The 24,037-nt window shown below is 29.4% G+C and overlaps 4 protein-coding genes across 4 annotated transcripts in view; all 4 read left to right on the top strand.

Moving 5' to 3' along the window:
• Nucleotides 1-3,140, top strand: part of LOC145186651 (mannosyl-oligosaccharide glucosidase-like) — a 405,622-nt gene extending 402,482 nt beyond the window's left edge. The window contains exons 3-5 of the mRNA XM_090094894.1: nucleotides 357-458; nucleotides 551-734; nucleotides 1,040-3,140. Of these exons, the coding sequence (XP_089951020.1) occupies nucleotides 357-458; nucleotides 551-734; nucleotides 1,040-2,896 (2,143 nt within the window). The 3' untranslated portion in view covers nucleotides 2,897-3,140. The remainder of the gene's footprint in view (nucleotides 1-356; nucleotides 459-550; nucleotides 735-1,039) is intronic.
• Nucleotides 3,141-3,826: 686 nt separating this feature from the next.
• On the top strand, nucleotides 3,827-10,819 carry LOC145186747 (transmembrane protein 181-like). Its single transcript, XM_090094899.1, has 16 exons — nucleotides 3,827-3,954; nucleotides 4,091-4,262; nucleotides 4,349-4,448; nucleotides 4,735-4,859; nucleotides 5,008-5,130; nucleotides 5,305-5,385; nucleotides 8,112-8,211; nucleotides 8,329-8,456; nucleotides 8,648-8,739; nucleotides 8,855-8,906; nucleotides 9,059-9,152; nucleotides 9,308-9,359; nucleotides 9,500-9,582; nucleotides 9,911-10,000; nucleotides 10,134-10,200; nucleotides 10,654-10,819. The coding sequence occupies exons 1-16, from the start codon at nucleotides 3,929-3,931 to the stop codon at nucleotides 10,691-10,693; spliced, it is 1,425 nt and encodes a 474-aa protein (XP_089951025.1). The 5' UTR covers nucleotides 3,827-3,928; the 3' UTR covers nucleotides 10,694-10,819.
• Nucleotides 10,820-11,031: 212 nt separating this feature from the next.
• Nucleotides 11,032-13,237, top strand: LOC145186746 (GATOR1 complex protein NPRL3-like). The gene is made up of 3 exons (XM_080062981.2): nucleotides 11,032-11,202; nucleotides 11,340-11,853; nucleotides 12,041-13,237. Exons 1-3 carry the CDS (start codon nucleotides 11,160-11,162, stop codon nucleotides 13,119-13,121), a joined length of 1,638 nt encoding a protein of 545 aa, XP_079919107.2. The 5' UTR covers nucleotides 11,032-11,159; the 3' UTR covers nucleotides 13,122-13,237.
• Nucleotides 13,238-19,918: 6,681 nt separating this feature from the next.
• On the top strand, nucleotides 19,919-23,100 carry LOC145186299 (pre-mRNA-splicing regulator WTAP-like). The gene is made up of 6 exons (XM_090096005.1): nucleotides 19,919-20,117; nucleotides 20,207-20,253; nucleotides 20,371-20,489; nucleotides 20,586-20,764; nucleotides 22,041-22,195; nucleotides 22,315-23,100. The coding sequence occupies exons 1-6, from the start codon at nucleotides 19,990-19,992 to the stop codon at nucleotides 22,968-22,970; spliced, it is 1,284 nt and encodes a 427-aa protein (XP_089952131.1). The 5' UTR covers nucleotides 19,919-19,989; the 3' UTR covers nucleotides 22,971-23,100.
• Nucleotides 23,101-24,037: the final 937 nt, after the last annotated feature.

The raw sequence follows: 24,037 nt of genomic DNA, 5'->3' as shown, positions 1-24,037 counted from the left end.
AAACTTATTAACATATACATGCAGAAAATAATTTACAATTTTTTTTTATGAATATTTTCTAATAACTTTAAGTTTAAGTCTTTTAAAGATTAAGTGCTATACACTGCCTAAATGTATTAAAATCCCAAAAGTGGTTGCATTGTTTGAAAGTAATTCTGGAATATTAGCTTGTAATAGTTAATGATTGTATTTGTGACTTGGTAATAATATTATCATTTACAAATTTAAGAGAAAAAAAAACAAACGTGCTTGAGAAAAACCCATCTATTTTTTTATAATAAATAATTCGTTGCTAATTTATATTACTTTTAAAATCTAGTATTAATGAATTTAGTAAAATACTTGCTTTAATTTAGGCCTCATCTTTATTTTGGAGTTCGTACTAAAACACCACAATCACTTTTATTTGGATTGATGTGGTTTGCACAATATCCTGCAGATGGACAGTTGCATATCAGGTATTTTAAATATTCGAACTCTTTTGTTAACAAATTGAGTTCTGAAGTCTTATACTGAGTGAAGTGATAAGTTGTTTTAAAATTCTGTCTAGATATACTTGTGAGCAAGGTGATAATTTACCAAAATATGGTTGGCTTCAGCATGATGGTGTATCATTTGGTTCTCAAGAAATAGTTGACAATGATTTTATTTTAACAACAAATTTTTTGAAACAAAATGGAGGCCAGCATGGTGGAGATTGGACTGCACAAATAACAGGAAAAAAGCGTTATGAGGTTTTTGAACAGTTTAACTTACTCTTGTAATCTATTGTGAACCTTGATTGCTTTTTTTAAATATAAACTAAAACAAGCTAATTTTTCAAATACTTCACATTGTTGTTTTTATTAAATGGTTCAATTTTACCATCTTCAAGATTTCTGTCATGGTATCATCCCCTAAATTGAGATTTAAGCCTAGGAAGTCCAATTTATTTTTAAGGAAACAACTGGAAAACCAGAAATTGATTTTCATGTTTATTTTCTTGTTAAAAGATATCATAAAACTTTGTTGACAGTAAGATGTTTTTTTTTTTTCTTAGCAATCAAAGCAAGTTGTATCTGTGATGTTTGTTGTGACAAATGAAGGGAATGAAGAACTTTCACATTTAATCTCAGAAGGACAGTTAATAGAAATACACGGTGAAACTTCAGTGCTTGGTTCATTCAAGATTAAATTTTTCTCAAAAGAAGGTATAATAAAGTTGCGCAGTTATCTTGCATCTCATGAGAGTGATATATATGATGCAAAGCAAGCTGTTATGAAGCATTTAAATTATATTAAGAAGTCGAATCAGCAATTAATTGGTTTGCCTGGAGATGTCACAAACAGTGAGGGAAAAAATCCTAATTTCTTTGTTCATCAAGTGACGTTTGAGCTACCATTTGCTGTTGAAATTGTGTTTGAATCTGGTAGTCATCTAAAGAGGGAGTTGTCTCTATCTGGAAACCTGTTTTTGAAACACTTAAAGGTAAAAAAGCAGAATTATGACCAAAAGTTTGAAGAAACTTTCAATTTAAGTGGTAAAGGTTATTCAAAGGAAGAAGTCTCTTTTGCAAAAGCTGCACTGAGTAATATGATTGGTGGGATTGGATATTTCTATGGAAACTCTCTGATAAAAACAAGTAACTCAAAGGAGCCTTATGAATATTGGAAAGCAGAGCTACTAACTGCAGTGCCATCTCGTTCCTTTTTTCCTCGAGGCTTTTTGTGGGATGAAGGTTTTCATCATTTGTTAATTCAACGATGGGATCCTCTCATTACACAGGAAGTGCTTTCTCATTGGTTAAATTTGATAAATTATCATGGGTGGATACCCCGGGAACAGATTCTGGGAGTTGAAGCAAGAAGAAAGGTGCCTGATGAGTTTGTTGTTCAACATCATGAAAATGCAAATCCTCCAACATTTTTTCTTACTCTGCAGGCACTTATTAATCATGAGAAGCATGATATTTCTCCCATGTTAAATAAATTTCTTCACAATATTTTCCCTCGACTAAATGCTTGGTTCAAGTGGTATAATAATACACAGACTGGAAAAGTTGTTGGAACATATCGTTGGCGTGGCCGCGATACAAAAGTTCAGCATGAACTTAATCCGAAAACTCTGACTTCTGGTTTAGATGATTATCCACGAGCTTCTCACCCCTCCTATGATGAACGGCATATTGATCTTCGCTGTTGGATAGCTATAGCAGCTGGTGTACTTGCTGATATTGCTGATATCATTGGAACAGACTCCAAAAAATTTCGTGAGACTGAAGTTTTTTTAAAAGATAACAAGCTCCTGGATAAATTGCATTGGTCAGAAGGCTTAAATTCCTATGCTGACTATGGAAATCATACTAAGTATACTAAACTTGATTGGTTGATAGTTGGACAACAACCTCATCAACAAAGAAAGCTTTTGCGTGTTGTTAGCAATGAGCCTACTCTTAAGTTTGTTGATGAATTTGGGTATGTTAGTATTTTTCCATTTTTATTGAAAATCCTTGAACCCACATCTCCTAAACTAAAAATTATCCTAGATGATATATATAATCCAAAAAAATTATGGACTTCCTTTGGTTTGCGATCTTTGTCAAAGTCTTCTTCGATGTACAATAAAAGGAATACTGAGCATGATAAGCCTTATTGGAGAGGCCCTATATGGATAAATATAAACTATCTGGCTGTAAAAGCTCTTCAATATTATTCAACCACATATGGTCCATATATGGTATTATCCAAGCAAATCTATCAAGAGTTAAGGCAAAATTTAGTACACAATTTGTATGCGCAGTACAAAAGGACTGGATATATTTGGGAACAATATGATGACATTAGTGGAATGGGCCAAGGATGTTATCCATTTACAGGCTGGTCTGCTCTTGTGACATTAATCATGGCAGAAGAGTAAATCATTTAGATGAAATCTCTGATAACTTTTTCTTTATTTAATTAAGTTTGGTTTATTTGCGCAAGTTAAGCATAGTTTCAAATTTACAAGAAAATGTTTTATAGATATATTTATGCTTTTTTAGGAGTTGTTTGTGAATTTTTACTGCATTTATAAAAAGTTAAGCTAACGATTTTAGATAAATTTTAAAAATATTTCCAAGTATATAAATATACAAGGTAAAAAAAGTTGCTAATCTGCAAAATATTTATGGCTTTTATTTATTAAAATACAGGAGATTAAATTTAGATTTAATGGAAAGTAATAGATCATAGTGCCATTCAGTACCTAATAAAATGCCATGGAATGTGATCTATATTATTATTACTATTATTATTATTACTATTATTATTATTATTTATTTTTTTGGTATCTGATTATTATAGTTATTTTTATTGTGTTATTACATTATATTTATTTATACAATTGTGATTTATATTATTGTCAGTTTTTCTTTTCAAAGTCTGCTTAAAGCAAATCCAGCGATTAAAGAAGATGTTTATTACTAATTACAGCTCAAAAGTAGATGTTTATTGCTAGTTATAGCTCAAAAGTAGATTCGTTATGCTAATTATAGCTCAAAATATTGTGTTATAATGTTATTTGATACCTTAAAAAAGTTTTTACTGAAAAAGAAAATTGATAGCCATTTGATGATATTTGCTCCATTTGATGATTAACTTTACTCTATTTACTCCATTTTATATTTTCTCTATTTTATAATTATGTATAAATCATCAAATATAACAATTTACTACCCATAATTATTAGATAACTAACTATAAAGAAGTTCCTTTATTAGCAATCTGTTAACGTTCAAATGAAGGATTTATCTTGTATGAGTAAATTATCATAATAAGAGTTTTTATGCTTTAACATTTGCTCATAAATAACAGTAGTAACATAAGTACCAGTGTTTTTGTAGATAAATTGATAATAATTTCTAGAATATAGAATAAAAGCAGTTAGTTGTTAGAACACCTGCCAGGTGGCATGGGGGGCTACAAAGAAATTGATTCGTAAGTACTTACACTTATTCTGTGATTTAAAGTCTATTTTAAAAAGTAGTGAAAAAATTACCTTTTAAGAGTTTTGTTTAATCTTTTGTCTTCTTTTTAAAACTCTTTATGTTTCTTTACAAACTAAACTTTTCAGACCTGTCCAGATGCGCTTGTATTCTTTGACTAAATATCGTTTTGTGTTGGTTTTCATTGGGTTTATTGCAGCTTTCTTAGTAACTTTTGTTATTGGTATATTGGGACCTACGGCCATTGTCAATAATGCTAAGACAGCTAAGGATCTGGGAACACCAACTAAAAACTTTATGGTAAGTTCTTGTAAATAGATTTGCTTTAAAAGGAAATTTTTCAAAGTAATCTTTTTTGTGCTTTTTAACAGTATTTATTTACTTAGACTGGACCATTTGTTTTGAATACTGGAATGTTAACACATTTTAATCAAGAGTTGTGGTTATTTTGCCAATTCCAGTTGACTGGCCTACCACTGAATAGTAGTATGTTTTGTCACAGTTTATTTCAAACATTTTAACGAACTGATAAAAAGTGATTTTTTATTTAAGTATAAATGCTTTTTTGTTGATGGTGCCTTCTTTATCCAATCTGTCAAACTTTTTTTTTTTTTTTATAATGCTGGCAAGTAATAAAGTTAAAAAAATTTAAGATGCTGTTATATTATTTGGAATAGTAAAAATCTAAAATTCTCATAATGAAAATTAAAAAAGGTGTAAAAAATGCTTTGCAATCATTTATGTTTCTTCATGCCTCTCATGATACTTTCAGAATACAAGATTGAGCGAAAACTCAACATCTCTGTTCAACTTATGGGCAGCACAAAAGATACAAGCTACAAGTCTATTTCACATGTTTTTCAAAATAGAACAAATCTCTTAACTTGTGATATGAATGTGAGTTATAAAAAAGAAATGTAATTTTAGATTTAAAATAATGGAAGAATTTTTTTTTTACAATCTATAGTTGATCAGTTTATAATTTATAAATAAATTTTATAATATTTTTAAAAACAGTACATTTTTTTGTTTCATTAAACTGTAGTCATGTGATTCCATTGTTATTTTTCACCTTGGTTCTCTGGATTACCCATCATACTCTGCAAAAATCTTCTTTTATGGACTTCATTTACCCAGAGGTGTAAAAGTTCGGAATGTAATCTTTACTGTATGTAATGATTTTTCGTTTAATTTAACTAATATTTTTTATGTACAACTCAAATAGTCTAATACAAAGTGAAAAAAGGACTGAGATTTCATAGTTCCTTAAAAATGCTTTTTTTTTTGTGAATCTATATAACGAAATAAAATGTATGAGATGGAAATAATCTTCTATTTCTAGTTCAAGTATTTTGAAGACCAGTTTACACAGATACAAATATGGTTTCGATTTGTCTTTCTTGTTTTGTCTTTTACTGTAACTGTGAGTATTTATAATTAGCAACATTAATATTCATACATTACATTACATTATATACATGCAAACATATATATTTTTATACATATTTATTATATTATCATATATATATATATATATATATATATATATATATATATATATATATATATATATATATATATATATATATATATATATATATATATATATATATATATATGGGCATGCTACAGTTACCTTAACTAGATAATCTAGTGATCAATTAAAATATGGATTTTAGTATTCTGTATCATGTCTAATGGTCACAACATATAAAAATAAGTTATACATAAGGCCGGGTGAATAAAAATGAGCAATTGCTTTTACTCAGTAATTGGTCAGCTTTACGTGAATAAGAAACTTAAGCAGTTTTCCTCATACTTTTATTAGCGTAAAGGTAAGCAATTTACTCAGTAATTGCTCAGTTTTACGTGAATAAAAACTAAAGAAAAGTTGTTGAAGTTTTTATTCACGTAAAGCTGACCAATTACTGAGTAAAAGCTATTGCTCATTTTTATTCACCCGGCCTATAGTATAACTTAGTAGAAATGAATAATATGGAATATGAATTTCATTAATATTATTACAAAGAGTCAAGTAAAAACTCATCATTACTGTGTAGAAAATGAATATATTTTTTACATTACAACGTAATTATAACTATGTTTTTCTAGTTCTCCTCTCACATGCATGATAGTATCCATTATCCAATGATTTCTAGTGATATTAACCTTTAAACAATCATTAAATTGATTTCATTTCTTTTGCAGAACATAGTTTAACTGTTACCTCGTGTTCAAGTAGTAAAAGTTGACACTCAATGATTTGTTTTCCAAAGGAATTTACAAAAAATGTGCTATTATTAGGTTGTTAATGGCATTTCTAAAACTGTAGGACTGAATTGATTAAAATATGTAAAGCTACTAATATACCTATTATTGCATTTGACAGCATGGTAAAAATGTAAAAAGGTTTATTGAGCTGGTTAACGTTTATTATCTAAGGTTTATTATCTACAAAAACACCTGGATTCAAGGAGAACATCTAAGACATCGTAAAGTCCAGTTACTGCAGTCTGTTTAATATTTGTTCACTTTAGTGTATCAATGCTGGAATTGTTACAAGAACAGATTGTTAATGCCTTATTTGTTGTAATATTTCTACAATAGGTGGGATTTGTTGGTGGATTAGAAGAGTTCTAAAAAAATTGTTATTGGGAAGATTGATCCAATTATGTCAGGTTAACTAAAAAAAACTGAAGGAAAAAAAAAAGAGCTAAGAAATATGAAACTGGAAGATGAAGAAAAATGGGTAAATGCATTGAAGATTTGGAAATAGTAGATAGCTCAAATGATAAAGATATTGTTGGGAACTACATTGAGGGTATAGAAGAGAAAAATAATGACTGAATTCAGTTCTACAAAAAGTCTACAAAATAGAAATCTATACCCAGAACTTTTCTAAGTTAATGGTCAAAATACTGCAGTAGCACATTTAGGAGGCATGGTGAAATTTCATCCAAAGCAGAAACTGATCATTGAAGTTTCAGGTAGTGTTGTTGATCTTGAAGTCATTTTGATAAATGAATTAAGTGAAAATCAGTTTTACCTACATAAAGTATGTCTCCTTATTAGATATGGTTGTGATAATCATATCTCCTACCTGCAGAGTGTTCAACCTGGCGCAATTAATCTTGCATGATGACTAATTTAAGCCAAACAATTGTTGAGCCTGTATGCTTAGCTAGAATATCCTTCCAATAGCCTGCAATATATTGTAAAGTTTATTCTAAAGTTTTATGCACCATTTTTGCTTCATGCTAAGTCACATGCTAAGAACTTCTATTTTATGTTTTAATTGATCAGAAACTTGACAAAACTGATCAAGTTGTTGTTGCTCTAATGCTCCAAAACAACAACTATATTTTCCATCCTAAGAATATCTTGTTGACCGACATTTTACTAGCTCAAAATTCTTGCTCAAATGAAAGAATTTATTTCTTTGATAAGAACAGTGTTAAAATGAACTTTACATATGAGTTGTACATAAATATGGTATTCATGGAAAAGGTCAAATTTATTTCACCTTTGCTTCTGAAAAACATCACATTGTAAACTCTTGCTAGTAATGTACAATTAATTCAACTTTACTGTCTTTGTCATTTGCAAGAGAAATATTCAAGATTTTTTAACAGCGTGTGGCAAAGTTTATAGAGATGGCTTATGTCATGCTGTTATCATTCAAATGAAGAAATGAAGATCAGATTTGCTAATTACTAAAACTTATATAATAATATTAGTTTTCTGCATCAAGTTAAAAAGGTTACACTATAGTACTGTTACAGATGTGTTTTTTTATTGTTAAAATATTTTGTGAATTGATTCTTTTTTTTTTCCTCAGATTTTTGGTTAACAATTTTGAATAGCAATTAAATCAGCTCTAACTTGATAATATATTGAGTTTTTCAAACTTTTTGAAAACAAAGTTTCTAGAAATCATTTATATGAGTATTTGTTTTTTGGTACAACTTTAAGTTTAGCATGGACCATTGATAAATATATCAGGTAACTGAGTGTTATCATTTTGTACTTTTTGCCCTGCCCTAATGTATATATATAGAAACACACATTTAGCATTTAGTATTATATATTTTACTTTATATATCTTCAACAATATATACTATACTTTTTTCCTTTTTAACTATGCTATAGTGCTTGTTCATGCACAGCCTTAGAAGATTTCCAGTTCGTGATTGGTGTATTGAGCAAAGATGGTTGTCAGCTCTTCTTCCTCTTTTGCTTTTATACAATGGTTAAAAAAAATTATTTTCTATAACTTTTATTTTTAAGTTTTCTTGTCTGACATAACGTTATTTTATACTCACATGTGTTGAATGATTTTGTAAATTGCTGTTTACTTATTTTTAAGATCCATTGTTCCCTCTTAATTTTCTCATTGAAAGTTGGGTACCAAGTGTTTTTGATATTGTGTTTCAAGCCTCTTTTCTTGCTGCATTGTTGATGTTTTGGTTGTGTGCTTTCCATGGTATTGGACAAGTAAGAGAAAAGTTATATTTGCTGCTAAATTTTTGAAATAAAATTTAATATTTTTCTTAACAAATGACAGTTGTGCTACCATGTTAGAATGAGAGCTTGATAATGCAAACTGGGTGCGTTATCAGTTGGTTACAAATAGAAAACTAGCATCTCCATGATAGCACTTATCACTTTACTTTAAACTGATTTAGGCCGAACGTCATTTCATTCCTTTTTACTTACCAAAAGTTATTTTAATTGGAATAATATGGGCCACAAATTGCACTCTTCTCAGCTGGCAAAGGTGATTTTAAATTGCTTTTTTCAATAGTCTTACAAAAGATAAAAAAAAATTGTACTCTTGTAATATGAATCAATTTCTTTTTCAAATCTTGAACTATTTTCTTCTTTAACCATAGGTACAATGAGTTGTTGGACCCTTCATTCAAAGTGGAAATGAAACATTTCTTGGTGAATATTGTCATTTTGAATTCTAATTTTGAGTTTCCATATTGAATGTAGAAACTTAGAGCATAGAATAAATTAATTACTATTATATTTCTACACAGTAACATGAGTTGATTTTTTGAAATGGCTAATTTAAATTAATTTAATTTTTAAAGGTGTTTTTCTTTATTGTCATCGTAATCTACATCATTTATCTCATAATACTTGTTGCAAAAGCTTTCCGAGAGTTCAGAAGTATTCCATTTTTTGGTATGAGTGTATTTTTTTTTTAATTGATTTTTTTTTTTTTTTTTGCAATGGATGTTTTTTAGTGTGGAAAACAAGTTTTTTTCTTCTCACTTAGATAAATAAAAGTTCGCCATCTTCAAATTTTCGATTTCATTTTTTTTTTTTTTTTTTCTTAGATATTCGGTTGAGGTTTCTTACAATATTAATGTCTTTGGTTGTGTTGATTGGGTATGTGGTGTTTTTTGTTTACTTCGGCCTGATATTTTAAAGTTAATAACCTTAGTAAGGGTCACTTAGTAATAGGTATAGTGGGAATTTAAGCTGTTTATCAAAACAAAAGATGTTTATATATTTTAACTTTGTTTTAGACTATCATTGTTGTTTCTTCGGTTTGGTTTAGTCATGTTTCAAAACAACTTTGTTATGAATATCACTTTTAATTACCACAATTATATCTTTTCATAAAAAAACTTTTTTTGTATGAAAAGTGCAAATGAGAGAGTGCTCTAATACTTTTCTCGTTTTAACGTTTTGAAATTTTGATACCGAATTAAAGATGACAAAGAAATATAGCCGTTAAATTAAATAACTAGTAACATGGAGAAACTTTTTTTTAACCTATTTTTTCTAAACAAAATGAGTTTTCTTTTAAGTAAGTTTTGTTACTAAAGTTCCGTTGGACTTCTTTATTTCAAAACCGTGATGATATATTATTTCTCCGGTCAACTGTTTTTGTTTTTGTTTTTGTGTTATCAACACTCTTTAACAACAGCATATACCTACAGAATTTCTCACTTCTTATGGTTTATTTAACATTTACATATTTACAATGGCTTTCATTTACTCACCATCACCGAAAGCTATTAAAGGTTATTTTTGTTTGTTATTTTTCTTCGTTTTTTATTTGTGTTATTTTTTCTTCGTTTTTTTATTTGTGTTATTTTTTCTTCGTTTTTTATTTGTGTTATTTTTTTCTTCCTTTTTCCTGTGTTATGGTTTTAGATGCTTCATTGTGGGGCTCGTCCTTCTCTGCTCAAAATGGAAATGAAGACGACATTTTATTTCAAAGGTAAAAAAAATTCTCATTAAGTTTTCTTCTTTAAAAAAAATATATATTTTTTTTTTCTGATTTTAAAGATTTTATCCTTAAAAATTTTTTAAACTTGTCTTTTGGATTACTTGCCACTTTTTAAACTTGTCTGTTTGGTTTCCTGTCATAAAAAAAACCGTTACTTAAGAAGGGTTTAAAATTTTAAATTACTTTTTGCTTTTTTAACAAATTCTCAGACTGCCTAAAAAATGTAAATAAAACACTTTCCAAAGTATTTCCTTAGTCTTCTCCATATCTCCTCTAACATCTCTGCGAGTGAGAGTGAGCGAAAGAAACTTTACATCTTTTCCTCGCTTTAATATCTTTGTAGAATCTTAAAAATCAGACAATTCTAAAAATTTCACCTTATCAATAATTTGTAAAAAAAAGGTTTGTTTTATTGGAAATCCTCTGAATTTTTAAATTTTTTAGAAAACCTGCTTTTGAAGAGATGTATAATGAGATAAAATGATGGATCGTTCCTCCTTGAGTATTTGAAAATATTTTATTGGTGTTTAAAAAAATATCATTAGATATTCATTGTAAATTTTTTTTTAATTAAAAAAGAAATAATTTAATTATAAACCAAAATCCTTTATTTTTGAAAATATTTAAAAAGTTTAAATAATTATTTAATTATTTATTGTTAAATACGAAAAGTTTAACCCAAAGAGATTTTATTTGCAACAATTTAAATAAAAGCGTGTCTGTTAATCTGATTAATGGTTACCTTTTGTAAACCATTTTTTTGAGTTTACCAAAAACTTGTTAGCTTAAGTTGATCATACTATTAACAAGACCTTTTTGTTTATCTGCTGTTCAAATAATATAAGCCTTTGTTTCTGCGGATTATTTAGTATGAAGATGGAGTTTTTAAATTGCTTTTTTCGTTTACTTATATCTTCGAGTCAACGTGTTTTTTTTTAAATACCGTTAAAATGTTATCTTTATTTGAACGAGAAGAAACTCGTGAAAATATTCGTAAGTTGTTGATTTTGCTCATCTTAAAATCGCCGAAACTCCTCGTATTTTATCGCTGCTGTGTCGCTTTTTATGCTTTTTTTGTGCAACTTTTAAGTGACTCTTGTGCAGCTTTTATATGCTTTTTATGTTTTAAGCCATGAATGAAAACGCGCCAATAAGCATCATATTAGTGACGTCAGGAAGCAGAGGGGAACGGTTGTTATACAGACATCCCTTTAATGACCCGTGTTGTGAACATATTCAAACGCACAAAAACAGTATGGAAAGTTCTTTTAAAAGCCCCTACGTTAGAGTGATAAATCCTCGTGCAACACCGTCGCAAACCCATTTCCTTCAAAATGGAGAACTATACGGTTTCAGTGATGCTTTACTCGCCACACTTCTTGTTCCGAAAATTTTCGAAACTAACTTTGAAGTTAAAATTGACAAGTTGAAGCTCGTTGGGTATCCGGTGTTAATGTCAGGTTCGGAAGATGGTGCGTTTGAAGATTGTTTAGTTGTCGATGAACATTTACTGAATGAGGACGTAACAATTAAAACCATTCATGTGGTCTTCGCTCTTCATTCGAACACAGACGATTTTATTGTCAAACATTACCAGAATATATCCAGGATGATTGGGAAAACATTGAGACACGAGGAAAAAAGGTAAGTGCTAAATGAGTTTTATCTTTAAATGCAACTTTATTCGGTTTGGTTTTTAGTTTTGTCTTGAAATGGAAGTAAATAAAACTCGATTAAATAAATTGAAAAAAAAAACAGTTAATGTTATGGTATTTTAGTTACTACAACAATTGATGTCTAAGTTATTCTAACAGTTGGTTTCTCTTTACAGGTGTCGTTATTTTAGTACTCAGCGTGAAATAATGATAGCGCAAAGGGATTGCTCTGAAAAACTATCTGAGGTTGAAATTAATCCTTTCGAATCAGTCTTAAAAGAGAGTGAGTTAGCGAGAGCCTTGACTGAAGTCTTTGATTGCATGTGCAACAGTGGTGTCCTTAACGTAAAGGTAAATGACTGGCTTAACTTAAGTTACTCTCTCCCGCATATAATTCATAGTAGGAAAAAGACCATGATTAAGGAGATGAAATTCATTCAATATCTGCAAGGGGTAAAACCTTATCATACATTGTTGCTTCTGGACGAAAGTAGTCGCGATAATCTTTTATCTCTCCTTCCTACGGACGCATCTCCTGTTCTAAAACGTCTCATAAAACATTCAAGTCATGTGAAGAATTTTCAAACATTATGTCAGGACGCTGATATCTCTCTTCCGCAAATATTCCAAGTCGTTGCCCATTTAGTCTATTGGGGTAAGTGTACTGTAATTTATCCTCTTGCTGAAAGTAATGTTTATGTCCTTTCTGAAGATGCGCCGACTGCTAAAGATAGCAAAGCAGCTGATGAATTCATGAAAGCTTTTCCAGAACATTCGCTACATAATATTCTTGCTATCTTTTCTTTTCCCACTTCACTCGAAGATTATCGCAATCTTCTTCGCAATCATCCTCAAGTTGAGCAAGTACAAATAGTAACATGGATGCTTAAACATGGATTCCTTAAGCAGCTGCATACTTATGTTATTATTATGCCAGCAGATGAAGATTATACTCCCGCTGATAAAAAAAACAAAGAATTGATCGAAAAATCGAAGCGATACTTGAAAAAGAATGAAATAAATATATTTAGTAATTTTTCAGTTGCCGAGAAAAGATGTTTCTTAAAAATAGCTGATACTGTTGATAAGGAGGACTTGTTATTTTTTCTAAATATGTCTAAGTATTTCCGAGGAGAGCATCACTTAGAAGATATAATGTACTACGAAAATGTCCCGAGATCGAAGCTGCTTACTTTGATTGATAAGTTTAGAAATATGCTTCTCACCGTCCAACATGAAGATTCTGCTCTTTTATGAGCTGTGATCTCTGATTCTACTTTTATATCTTTTTTTATTTAATTCTTAATTTTAAAATTTTTTTATTTTATTTTTATTTTTATTTTTTTGTAAGCAACATTTTTAGTTAATATTATAATTTATTAATATTTATCATCTTTAAATATTTTTTTATTTCACTTAGGGTTTTATCGTTTCTCAAATTTTCAGCAATACCCTAGTTTTTATCGTATTTTTCCCTAGTTTTCAAACTCAGATTCATTGTAAAAAAAGTACATTGTTACTGTAAGGGCACGTGGACCAATTATGATTCACAGATTTTCGTAGCGAAGCAAAGCAAATATCAGATTAATTTTTTTAGGTCTGTTTTAGTCGATTGTTTTACGAAGCATAAATTATACTTGGTCAGAAAATAGCATGACTTTTAAGATAAATCCATTTTAACATATAGTATGAACGTGTAGAAGTTGTTGGCATTTATGATTAAATTCGAGCTAACATATAGATCCAGTACCTAATAAGAGGCGCCGCGTCGTATTTATTATGATCATACATGTAAAGTTGCAAAGTAAAAGGTAAGGCGCTTTAAAATAAATGTTTTCGTAAGAATTTTTAAGTGAGTAAAATAATTTGTTTACACAAAACCTTTGAAGAAAAAATTGGAAATGAGTACTAAATATCAGCCGACTATTGACCTCGTTATTGGTGTCACCGAGACCAATTCCTGCCAACTCGGCTTAAAGTCCATATATTTAAGTGTAATTGTCTATACATTGGATTATGGGATGTCTTGCGGGACCATATTCTAAACATAATCTTCTATGAAATACTGTTGTTTACTTTATATATGTAAAATAATTTTGTAGATACACTTACAATATTAAATATGCCAGCCTTTTGTTCAGCCATCAATTGTGTAAACAAGCGTGGAAAGAATGTTGGAAATAATATTTCTTTTTTTAGATTTCCAAAGGACCAAAATAGGTAAGTAATTAACGCAAAGGACCAAAATAGGTAAGTAATCACATCTCACATCAAATTTATCTTTATATTTGGATATAAATAATATCCAAATTTTAAATAAAATTATAAAACACTGTCTAACTTAAAATACTTTGAAATTAAAATATTCATAATATGATGCAGAGAACTCCACCAAATTAATTAGGTTTTATATTTTAGATGCAAACTTTGGGTTCGTAATTGTCTTCGTCAAGATCTCGATAGAAAATCTTACGAAGAACTTAATCGTAATTACACTTTATTTGCAGTGAGCATTTTGATTCTTCCCAATACAATCTTGCCAATAACGGTGGTAAAAGAGCACTGGTAACTGCTGTAACAATAATTTTTAATTTTCCTAGTCATCTTTCTTAAATTTAAAGAGAAGGCAATCAAGAATCAAACTCCATTTACAAGATAAAATACCCAAAAAAAAAAAGAGGTCAACAATGAAGTTGAAACTATTCGTACAAGTGACGTAACGTTGCTGTCAAAACCTCATTTAGAAATAAGTATTTGTTATCTCAAGTAAAGATTTCTCGACTTGAAAAAAAGTTAGAGAACTTAAAGTTAAAGCGAAAAGTCTTTAAAAAGCGTGATGGTTCAATAGAACACATCAATTTATCTAAAAAAAAAATTTTTTTAACAAACGCACAACTGCAATTCTTTGAAAGTCGGTTACGTATGAATAACCGTGTTAAAAAAAGAAAACGTTGGACTGTTAAAGTTAAACTTTTAGCTTTGAGGATTATGTATCGCAGTCCACAAGCTTTCAAAATGATTAGAAGAGTTTTTTTATTACCGCTAGAAGCACATTTTTAATGTTTCTTGAAAAATCTTTTGGGAGCCTAGAACCTGGATTTTCCAAAAGGTTATGGCTTTACTAAAAATGAGAGTAGACACCATGACAAAATTGGAACGGAACTGTAGCCTTGTTTTTAATGAAGTATCTTTAAAGCAGCATCTTGGTTTTGACAAAAAGAGTGACAAGGTCTTTGGAATTCAATCTAATGGCAAACTAGTGACCCAAGTTCTTTTATTGTTGGTCCGCGGGTTATCAACAAAATGGAAACAACCAATTGCTTATTTTTGTAGTAATTCCATGTGTTCAGCCAATTTAGCTAGGATATTACATAATGCTATGATTCATTTAAATACAACAGGTTTAGCTGTAAGATGTCTTGTTTGTGATCAAAGCTCACAGTCAAAAAGGTATATCCAGCCATTGGGGTTTAGATGTTACTTTTTCTAATGTTATTTGTCTTAAAAAAGAATTACTTTATGAGGATTTCTATTATGTTTGCACAGCTCAGTTTAATTAGGACTGTGTAGAGAATATTTTTGCATTAATACAAAGAAAAGGAGGTTGGAATGGTAGACCAACAGTAATGCAATTCAAATGAGCTTATCAAAATGTGTTAGTACTCCTTTCAATAGAACAATCTAGTTCTATAAGTAATTGTCTCCCAGAGTCAGATTTCTCATTTACATTTACAATTGACTTAATTATCAACATAGTATTTGAGAACCGAATCTCTACAAATGAGCAAGTGATTTTCAAACAGCCATCTGCATTATTAAAAAAAATTAGAACCTTCTGTACCAAATGTTTCAAGTGATTTAGTTTTCTCACACTCAGTTAAAGAGGTTTTGAAATCAATTGCTGATTATTTGATAAAGAAAGTTCAAATTTGTCAAAAATGTATTCAAGTTTTTGACGCCAAGTGAAAGTAATTTAATGCTGATTCTTTTTTTACAAAACTTGCTTCACGAAATGGAAACTGTTTTTATAACAAATGAAAAATTTACTAAAAGAAATATTATACAACGAATTATTGAAAAAATAAAAATGGATTGGAGTTTTACATATCTTTGTAACTAACATGCTGATCATGCCTTTCATTTGAAAGAAAGTCTAATTTGAAATTTTGTTTATATGAGAATATTTTATTTTATAAGGTTTTATAATTGAGATATAACACCACCAAACAAGACATGTAAAAAAAAAGTTAGTCGTATTATCCAAGCTTAATTTTATTTTTAGGTTGTTTTTCTAAAAAAACATTTCTCAAAAAAAGGTTTTTTTCCCCTCAGTATCAGCTATTTAATTAGTATTTAAATATATATTTAAATAATAATTAATTAGTATTTAAATATATATTTAAATAATAATTAATTAGTATTTAAATACATATTTAAATAATAAGAAACGAATAGTTATAATATGTGATTAAAATGATTGATATAAATAATGATATAAATAGATATGTTTGTAAACATGCAAAAGCTGTTTACAAACATATCTATTTATATCATTACAAAAGTATATTAAAGTTTGATAAATGCAAAAGTTGATATATTTTATAAAGCTGCGTTTTATTAAGATTATTTGGTCCCGCAAGACATCCCATAATGCTTTGTAGTGTTGTGACCAAAACTAAAAATTGTAACTAACGTAACTAAAAAAACCGTAACTAAATTTTATCGACTAACTTTTTAGTGTAACTAATACCCCATTCAACCAAAAATAAAACTTGTTTTAATCGTGGTTATTTAAACTTGTGACGCATTTTTCCGTTCACCCTGCTTTATAAAACCTTGTTTCAAATAAAAGAGTTTAAAAAACGGTAGCTAAATAAGACATTAAGCATCTGCGTCTCGTTATTTTTTTATTCGAGACGAGACGAGACAATGATATCCGGAGTGCAATTTTTAAATTCCTAAAGAAAATTTGTTGTCCCGGTTTTTAACTTTATTCCGGGACAGTTTATTCGTCAATTTTTTCCGGGACATTTCTCGTCTCGTTATGCTTGTTCCGGTTCATTTCGAGAAAACGATTCGGAGACGCAGACCCTTATAAGACATCGCGAGGTTACCTTCTTAAAAAACTTTTGTTTGGAAGCCGAGAGTTTTTATAAATCTCCATGAAAAATAATGATAATAATAATATAAAAAATCGAAAGAAATTCTTATATACGAATTATATTAACATTCTTTCTTTTTTTCTTACGTCATATAAGATACAATTAAGCATATATTTATGTGTATTATAAATATGATTAACTAAAATTAGTCGACTAACATTTCAGGTAACCATAATTAGTCGACTAACCTTTTAGTTTAACTAAATTTAGCCGACTAACTTTTTAGCGTAACTAAAATTAGTCGACTAACTTTTTAGTCTAACTGAAATTAGTTGAGTAAAACAAGATTTAGTGCTAAAAAAAACTGAAAAACCTATACCATGAAATTATATGAACATAATATGAATTATGACAAATAAATCAATTAGGTCTCAGTTTTTTCTCTCAGACAGGGCCATTTAAAGATCAGCTTACCTTATTCACGTTCTCAGTGTTGTCACTTGGTTTATAAAAGGAGTGGGTGCTACTTGATTGAAATAATCAATCTGATAACCAGGCTGATAAATTCAACAAATTGCTCCCTACCATCACCACCAACATCGTATAAAAACAGGAAACTCTACAAAAACGGAAAGTTTTCAGCAATTTCCAGAAGTCATGTCTTCATGTATATATATTTAAATAAGCATTTTTCATCAATGGCAGCACGCACGATAAAATATAGGAAAAATGCTTTCTTCAAAGATTGCTTTTTAATTTCTGAATTTGGATTTCGTCTGTTGTTGTTCATATCCTAAAAAGCTAATCTTTAGCCCTGGTGAACTCCAGTGTATGTCTTCAGTCATTGATGTGTGCACTTTATATTGTGAGTAACCATCGCAAATGGTGGATGATTACCACACTAAGCTCTATAAATGACCTGAGATCCCTCTCAAGACTTATTTGCACACACCCGATCCCAACTTATACGACTTAAAAAATTCCAGTGCTTCTTTGATAAGAAGGAGAACTAGATATTTGCTTACTCAATCTTTAGTTCTGGTTTGATAAAACAGGACATACTCCATGACAAAATACCCTTCTTGCTGGATTTCTCAGAATTCTGTCATCCACGTGGGTCTTTTGAAAGTATTAAAAACAATTTTTAAAAAATGAATAAAATGTTTACAGAATAGTACTCTAAAATAATTTCTATTTGTTGACCATAAAAAAACTGAACATAGTTGTTTGGGAAATGGACGAAAACCTTTAAAAGATTTTTATATCAGTAAAAAAACATGAAAGTAAAACTTGTATTGAGAGATATATTGAGCGCACTTCAAGGAGTAATCCATCTACAAAAGCTGCTATTGCACAAAAGTCCCCAAATGGAAAATCAAAAGTTTGAAAAAGCAATTGTTTGGTGTTAGGAGTTAAACAACATTGAAAACTGGCCATTTCCTATCAAAAGATTAAGGAACTAGAAGGTGACGCTCGGACGGGAAAATAATCTATTGCAAAGAAAAATCTCACTGCAAAATCTTGACAAATAATGGAAAGGAGTCTTTTATTACATTCATAAAACTGATTAAAACAAATTTACCTCCATTTCTGCTCCAAACACCATAAGAGCGACGCAACTGTTGGATCAACTCAATAAAAACATCCATCAAGAATTGATAAGGGAGAAAGCATCTAATCTTACAGAACTCAACTCAATAAAAGAGAAGAATTTGTGTTAATGCTTACAAGATTATGGGAAAAAAAGGCAACAAAAGATCGATTAATAAATCAAGGCGGGTTGGTATACCAAAGATACCCTAAGTAAATTATTATCTTTCTGAAGTTTTTTTCTCAATAACCAATGTGTCGATTTAAGGCATTTCCAATGAGTCCTAACCTCGTGTCTATAGAAATAAACTTCTTTATTTCTCGTGTTTATAGAAATTTCTCTTCTTTTATTTCTACATTTTCTGGCTGTATGGTTTTTGAAATGCCTTCCTTTTTGGGGTTCATCCACCTGTACTGGATTTCGCAACCGTAAAAAATTATGAAACGTTTCATGCTACGCTGTGCACGCGATTATTTTCAAAATAATTTAGTTTTAAAATCTTTCATTATTTTTTTTACTGATATGACTACTTCTTTTTTTATTACTTACCATATATCAATTTCTTTTTAAATTTTGTTTCAGAGCACAAAAAGTAAGTACTGTATTTTACAGGTTAACCATTGAATATAAAACTATATTAGATAAACCACCCTTGATTTTTTTACCTCAGCTTACGCACGGCATGTTTTAAAGAAAAAAAAATCCCACAATGCACCAAAAAGAATCTTATCTTATTCAAAATAATGGTTTTCTGAAACGAAGGCGCGTGTTTTGTCTAATCAATGAGATACAAGTTTTTAAGTTTTATAACAAAACTTTTCCTATAAGATGTATTGGAAAACAAATGCTTCAAATTGTTTATTTAAATTTCTCCGATAATAACAGAAAAATTTGCAGTCTTTGTTATTCATAATAAAACATTTTTTCCAGAATTCTAAACAAATAGGTAACTAACTTTAAATAACTGATGCCTGCAAATAGGTTTGTAATAGTGTAAAATCTTATAATAGTGTAAAAAAAACTAATTTCTTTAACTTGTAAACTTTTTGAACTATAAGATCAGTTATTAAAATGCCTATGTAAAACAGAAAAAAATTATTTTGTTATTTTATCAGCTTTATACATTAGCTAATGTAATTAGTTCATATGATTTTGCATAAGATATACTTTACCAAGTTAACTTAATCAACTTAACATACTTATATGTATATGTATGTATATATATACGTACATACATACATATACATACATACATACATACATACACACACATACATACATACATACATACATACATATATATATATATATATATATATATATATATATATATATATATATATATATATATATATATATATAATATGTGGATGAATTTACAGAATTCTGGAATAATTAGATATAGTTACATGTTAAGTAAAAAAGTTTTTTAATGAAAGAACCAACTATTATGGAGCCTTTTGCTTCACCTCCTCCTCCACCTCCTCTGTCAGCTCCTTCTAAAGTAACACTTACTCTTGAAGATAAAGAAACATTAACAAAAGAAGAGTTAATAAATAGGTAAGCTAATAATCCTGCTAATTGCTAAAATAATCATCACTTAAACAGCATATCATATTAAATATTTGCTATTAATGATTTTTTTAAAGGTGGGATGATTTACAGATATATGTGAAGAACTTGGAACAACAGTTAGGTATATTTATAAAAACTTTTATTTTTCCTTAAAAAATGATTTCAATTTTACAGTTTTTTAGGTATTGTTAAGTTTCTTGAAAAAACAAGTTAAATTAGTAATTATTTGTCTTTTTAGAAGATTCATCTAAACCCCTTGACCAAAAGTTAAAACTTCAGCAACAAGAGTCATCACGAAGAGAAAATGTTCTTGTTATGCGACTGGCAAGTAAAGAGCAGGAAATGCAAGAGTTAGTGGTATGTTTACTTTTTAAAACTTTGGTTATGAGCAAATACTTTTTACAATTATTTTGTTTTATTTTGTATGAATGCAACTTATTCTCTGGTTTTAAGGCTCAAAATCAAGAATTAAAGCAAGCACAGACTCCATCTATGAATCAGTTGCAGAGTTTGCTTATTGATCCAGCTGTGAATTTACTTTTTGAAAAAATGAAAACTGAACTAACGGAAACTAAAGATAGACTTGAGCAAGCACAAAATGATTTAAATGCGTGGAAGTTCACGCCCGACAGGTAAAATATTAAAACAAAAACAATCATCAAAACAATTTATTTCATGGATTTCGCTGTGTATTGGCAATCAAGAACTTGAACAGGGTGAATGGACATGCTGTTCGTCACAGATTAAATTATTAAATATTAATTTGGTAGAATGCAACTCTTGATAGACATGGAAAAACTCATCATTAAGAAGAGTTCTGGTCTAAAAGAGTCTCTTATCACAATTTAAGTAGGGTTTTATAAGACTCTTTGGTATTTTGTGCTTTAGGAAATACCTAGTTATGTAAAGAACTATAACTTTTTTTAAAAGAACTTCTAATTAGAAAAAAACAAAAGTTCTCTTAAATAAGTTCAAAAAGTTTGGTGGTTGTTTTCTTCAGTTCTTTTTAAATTTGCGTTATGTTATTTTTCACTTTTCAAGGCAAAAGTTGTTCTGATATTTTTCGGACCATGACAATTTATTATGTCTTTGTGCAGAAGTTATTTATATTTGACCATATGAAGTTTATCATTTTTATGTTTGTCAATGACTACAAGACATTAAAATTGTGATTAACATATTTATGAATATTGAAGAATTGGTACATAAAAAGAAACTGAAAAGAGACATTAGCAACTCCAGAACACTGGTGTTGGTTCCTTAAATGCATCAGACTTACCAACATCGATCTGATTGTTTGACCAATACGATTAATCAATCCAATGATGACAACCTTATTCAAATTCGTTGATTTGGTGTTTACTCTTAAAATAGTTATATTGTAACCACTGCAAGATCCTAACCGCCTAAAATTCCTATATTAATGAAGACAGTGGCTTATCAAAGCGTTAATAGTTTTAATATAATATTGATTGTTGTTTTTCTGTAACTTCCTGCTTATTAAAGCAAGTTTATGAGACAATACTGTTACATAGATCAATTTACCATTTACAAATGAGGAGCATGAATTATGGTTTAATAATTATTTAAACTTGAGTGAGTTACGTAATCTGCGATATCATATCTTCGATAACGTTGTCCATACAGAACAATATTGTAGATACTAAATGGTTATACATCCAGCTCTTTTGACAGAAAAATCATGAGTTTACTGAGATAGTAGCATCACGTTAAATGATTGATCAAACAATGATTTCTACTTTTTAACCTTTTTTTTAATGGAGCAACAGCCAGATATTGATAGATTTTACTTTTGTCTCTTAACAATTTTTCCGTTGTGAGATTTATAGCTTCAAGAAGACGTTTTACTTTCTTCTAGTTCAAGGAGTTTTCTATGCTTTTTCTTAGTGTCACTGGTAAGAAGCTAATGGCAAAATGTCGCATGTTAATTCAAGAAAATCAAGAACTTGGAAAGCAATTATCGCAAGGTCGAATTGCACAACTGGAAGCTGAGTTATCTCTACAAAAGAAATACAGTGAAGAGTTAAAAGCCAGTCAGGATGGTAAGTTATACAAGTTATTTGTGTATTTGACAATTTTCAATTCCTGCATTAACAAAATATCTGTGTAACTTTAAAAAGTTGACTTAAGTAATTTTAAATTTCTGCTTTGTCTAAAAAAGAGATGAATGAGTTCGTGATCCAGTTAGATGAAGACATGGAAGGTATGCAAGCAACTATTTGTGCATTGCAACAACAGCTAAAAGATGCAAAAACTCTAAATCAAAAATTAGAGCAAGAAAATAAACAGTTACGCAAAGTATCTGAACATAGTTTAGCACAAAAAACTCCACATGTTGATGGTCATAATTCTTTTGAAGAAAATAGTTTTACAAGCAGCATTTCGAAAGTCCATGAAAAATTAGAACCATATTCAACTAAACAATTAATCAAATTAGAAGAAGACTCCATAGAAAGGACAAATCATGATGACAAAATCGGTGCACCAATGTGCATCGACAAATCGACTGAATTAAAAGTTCAATCAGAAACTTTGACGAACGGTTGTACTGATCAGTATAAAGACAGTGAAATTTCGTTGCACATCGATCATTCAGCCGATGACGTCATCCACCACATAAACATAAACAATGAATCTTCTCCACGACTTCACAAAGGAGTTACAAAGACTTCGTTTTCTATTAACGATCTTTTAGCCTCAAATACAGGCAAAGAATTTAGTGAAACAAGTTCTGAAGTGACTATGGAAACAGCGTTGGGGCTAAAACGAGAAGAAAGAAACGGGGTTCTTGGTGAAATCGACGATTCAGCTGTCTAGATTTATTGTCAATCGTTTTTTATCTTTTTATTTTTTTTAATTTTTTTTTCCATTTTTTATTTCCTCGACATCTTTAAAGTTTGTCCAAAAAAAATTTTTGTTGACATATTAAACATGCAACATTTTGTGATTTTGATTTTTTTTGTTTGTTTGTCTTCTGTGTCATCGTTTGCAGCCAGATGTTTCCTTTTTTTAAAACTATATTATTTTTCCCCTTAGGAAATTTCCAACGTTTATTATACAGTTGCCATTATTAGGAAGAACAAATTTTTTCATGCATTAAAATCTAATGCATAAGCAAGCGATTCAGAACTCACTATATACGTCATCCTAGCAAATACATACCCCGAATGATTTTAATTAGTAACATTTAACCGATTTCTGTCAATTTAGTAGCATAAAGCACGGATATCAAAGAAAGTCTATAAACCAAACCTTTCGGTAATCAGTTTTAAGGGGATAGTATCAAATGTGTTCATTATAACAACTGGTATCAAAAACAAAAATTAATAATATGGAATTACGAATTTTACTGCTTTTCTTTTAAGCATCTCAGAGAGTTCTTTAATAAAAAAGCCTTTATATTCTTAAATATCGTGACATTTCGTCCAAAATAATATTTTCTTATAAAATATTTAAAGCAAGTTTAACGCATATCAATCTTAGATGATTTTTAGTTGCTACTAAGGATAGAAAAATTTAAAGAATATGTGTGGATGTCTTATCTAGCGAACGTCTTCGGATCAAACCAAGCCCAAAAAATATATATTGATCTATTTTTTTTGCTGAGTTGGTGAGCAGATACGGGAAAAAAAATCATTTTGAGAGTTAACAGTGTCAAATGTATACACTTTAAACACGAAAATTTAAACGATGATTGTCAGTACCCTGGATGTCGAGCAGATATTCAAATTAGCCTAATTGAGTTGAATATTATCATTAAGCAAAACAAACAAGAATATTTAGCTCAATTTAAAAGTACTTGTGTTTAAGAAACAAACTGAAAATAAAAGTTTGAGAGACAACTTTGCCAAAAAACATTTTCAAATCTATTATCGAAATTTGCA

Source organism: Hydra viridissima, unplaced genomic scaffold (assembly GCF_058129835.1).
Source record: "Hydra viridissima isolate aposymbiotic clone 2 unplaced genomic scaffold, HvirCarnegie_v1 scaffold_8, whole genome shotgun sequence".
Lineage (NCBI taxonomy): Eukaryota > Metazoa > Cnidaria > Hydrozoa > Anthoathecata > Hydridae > Hydra > Hydra viridissima.
Note: the sequence above shows the minus strand (reverse complement) of the source record. Positions and strands in the feature narration are given on the sequence as shown.

What these genes read in the sequence shown, in the direction of transcription:
- LOC145186747 (XM_090094899.1), top strand. Translation starts at nt 3,929, where the DNA reads ATGGGGGGCTACAAAGAAATTGATTC. An exon ending in GGCTACAAAGAAATTGATTC is followed by an intron (nt 3,955 to 4,090) that starts GTAAGTACTTAC and finishes TAAACTTTTCAG; the next exon opens with ACCTGTCCAGATGCGCTTGT. An exon ending in ACTCTTCTCAGCTGGCAAAG is followed by an intron (nt 8,740 to 8,854) that starts GTGATTTTAAAT and finishes CTTTAACCATAG; the next exon opens with GTACAATGAGTTGTTGGACC.
- LOC145186746 (XM_080062981.2), top strand. Translation starts at nt 11,160, where the DNA reads ATGTTATCTTTATTTGAACGAGAAGAAACTCGTGAAAATATTC. An exon ending in AGAAACTCGTGAAAATATTC is followed by an intron (nt 11,203 to 11,339) that starts GTAAGTTGTTGA and finishes TTATGTTTTAAG; the next exon opens with CCATGAATGAAAACGCGCCA. An exon ending in TTGAGACACGAGGAAAAAAG is followed by an intron (nt 11,854 to 12,040) that starts GTAAGTGCTAAA and finishes TTCTCTTTACAG; the next exon opens with GTGTCGTTATTTTAGTACTC.
- LOC145186299 (XM_090096005.1), top strand. Translation starts at nt 19,990, where the DNA reads ATGAAAGAACCAACTATTATGGAGCCTTTTGCTTCACCTCCTCCTCCA. An exon ending in GAACTTGGAACAACAGTTAG is followed by an intron (nt 20,254 to 20,370) that starts GTATATTTATAA and finishes TTGTCTTTTTAG; the next exon opens with AAGATTCATCTAAACCCCTT. An exon ending in TGGAAGTTCACGCCCGACAG is followed by an intron (nt 20,765 to 22,040) that starts GTAAAATATTAA and finishes GCTTTTTCTTAG; the next exon opens with TGTCACTGGTAAGAAGCTAA.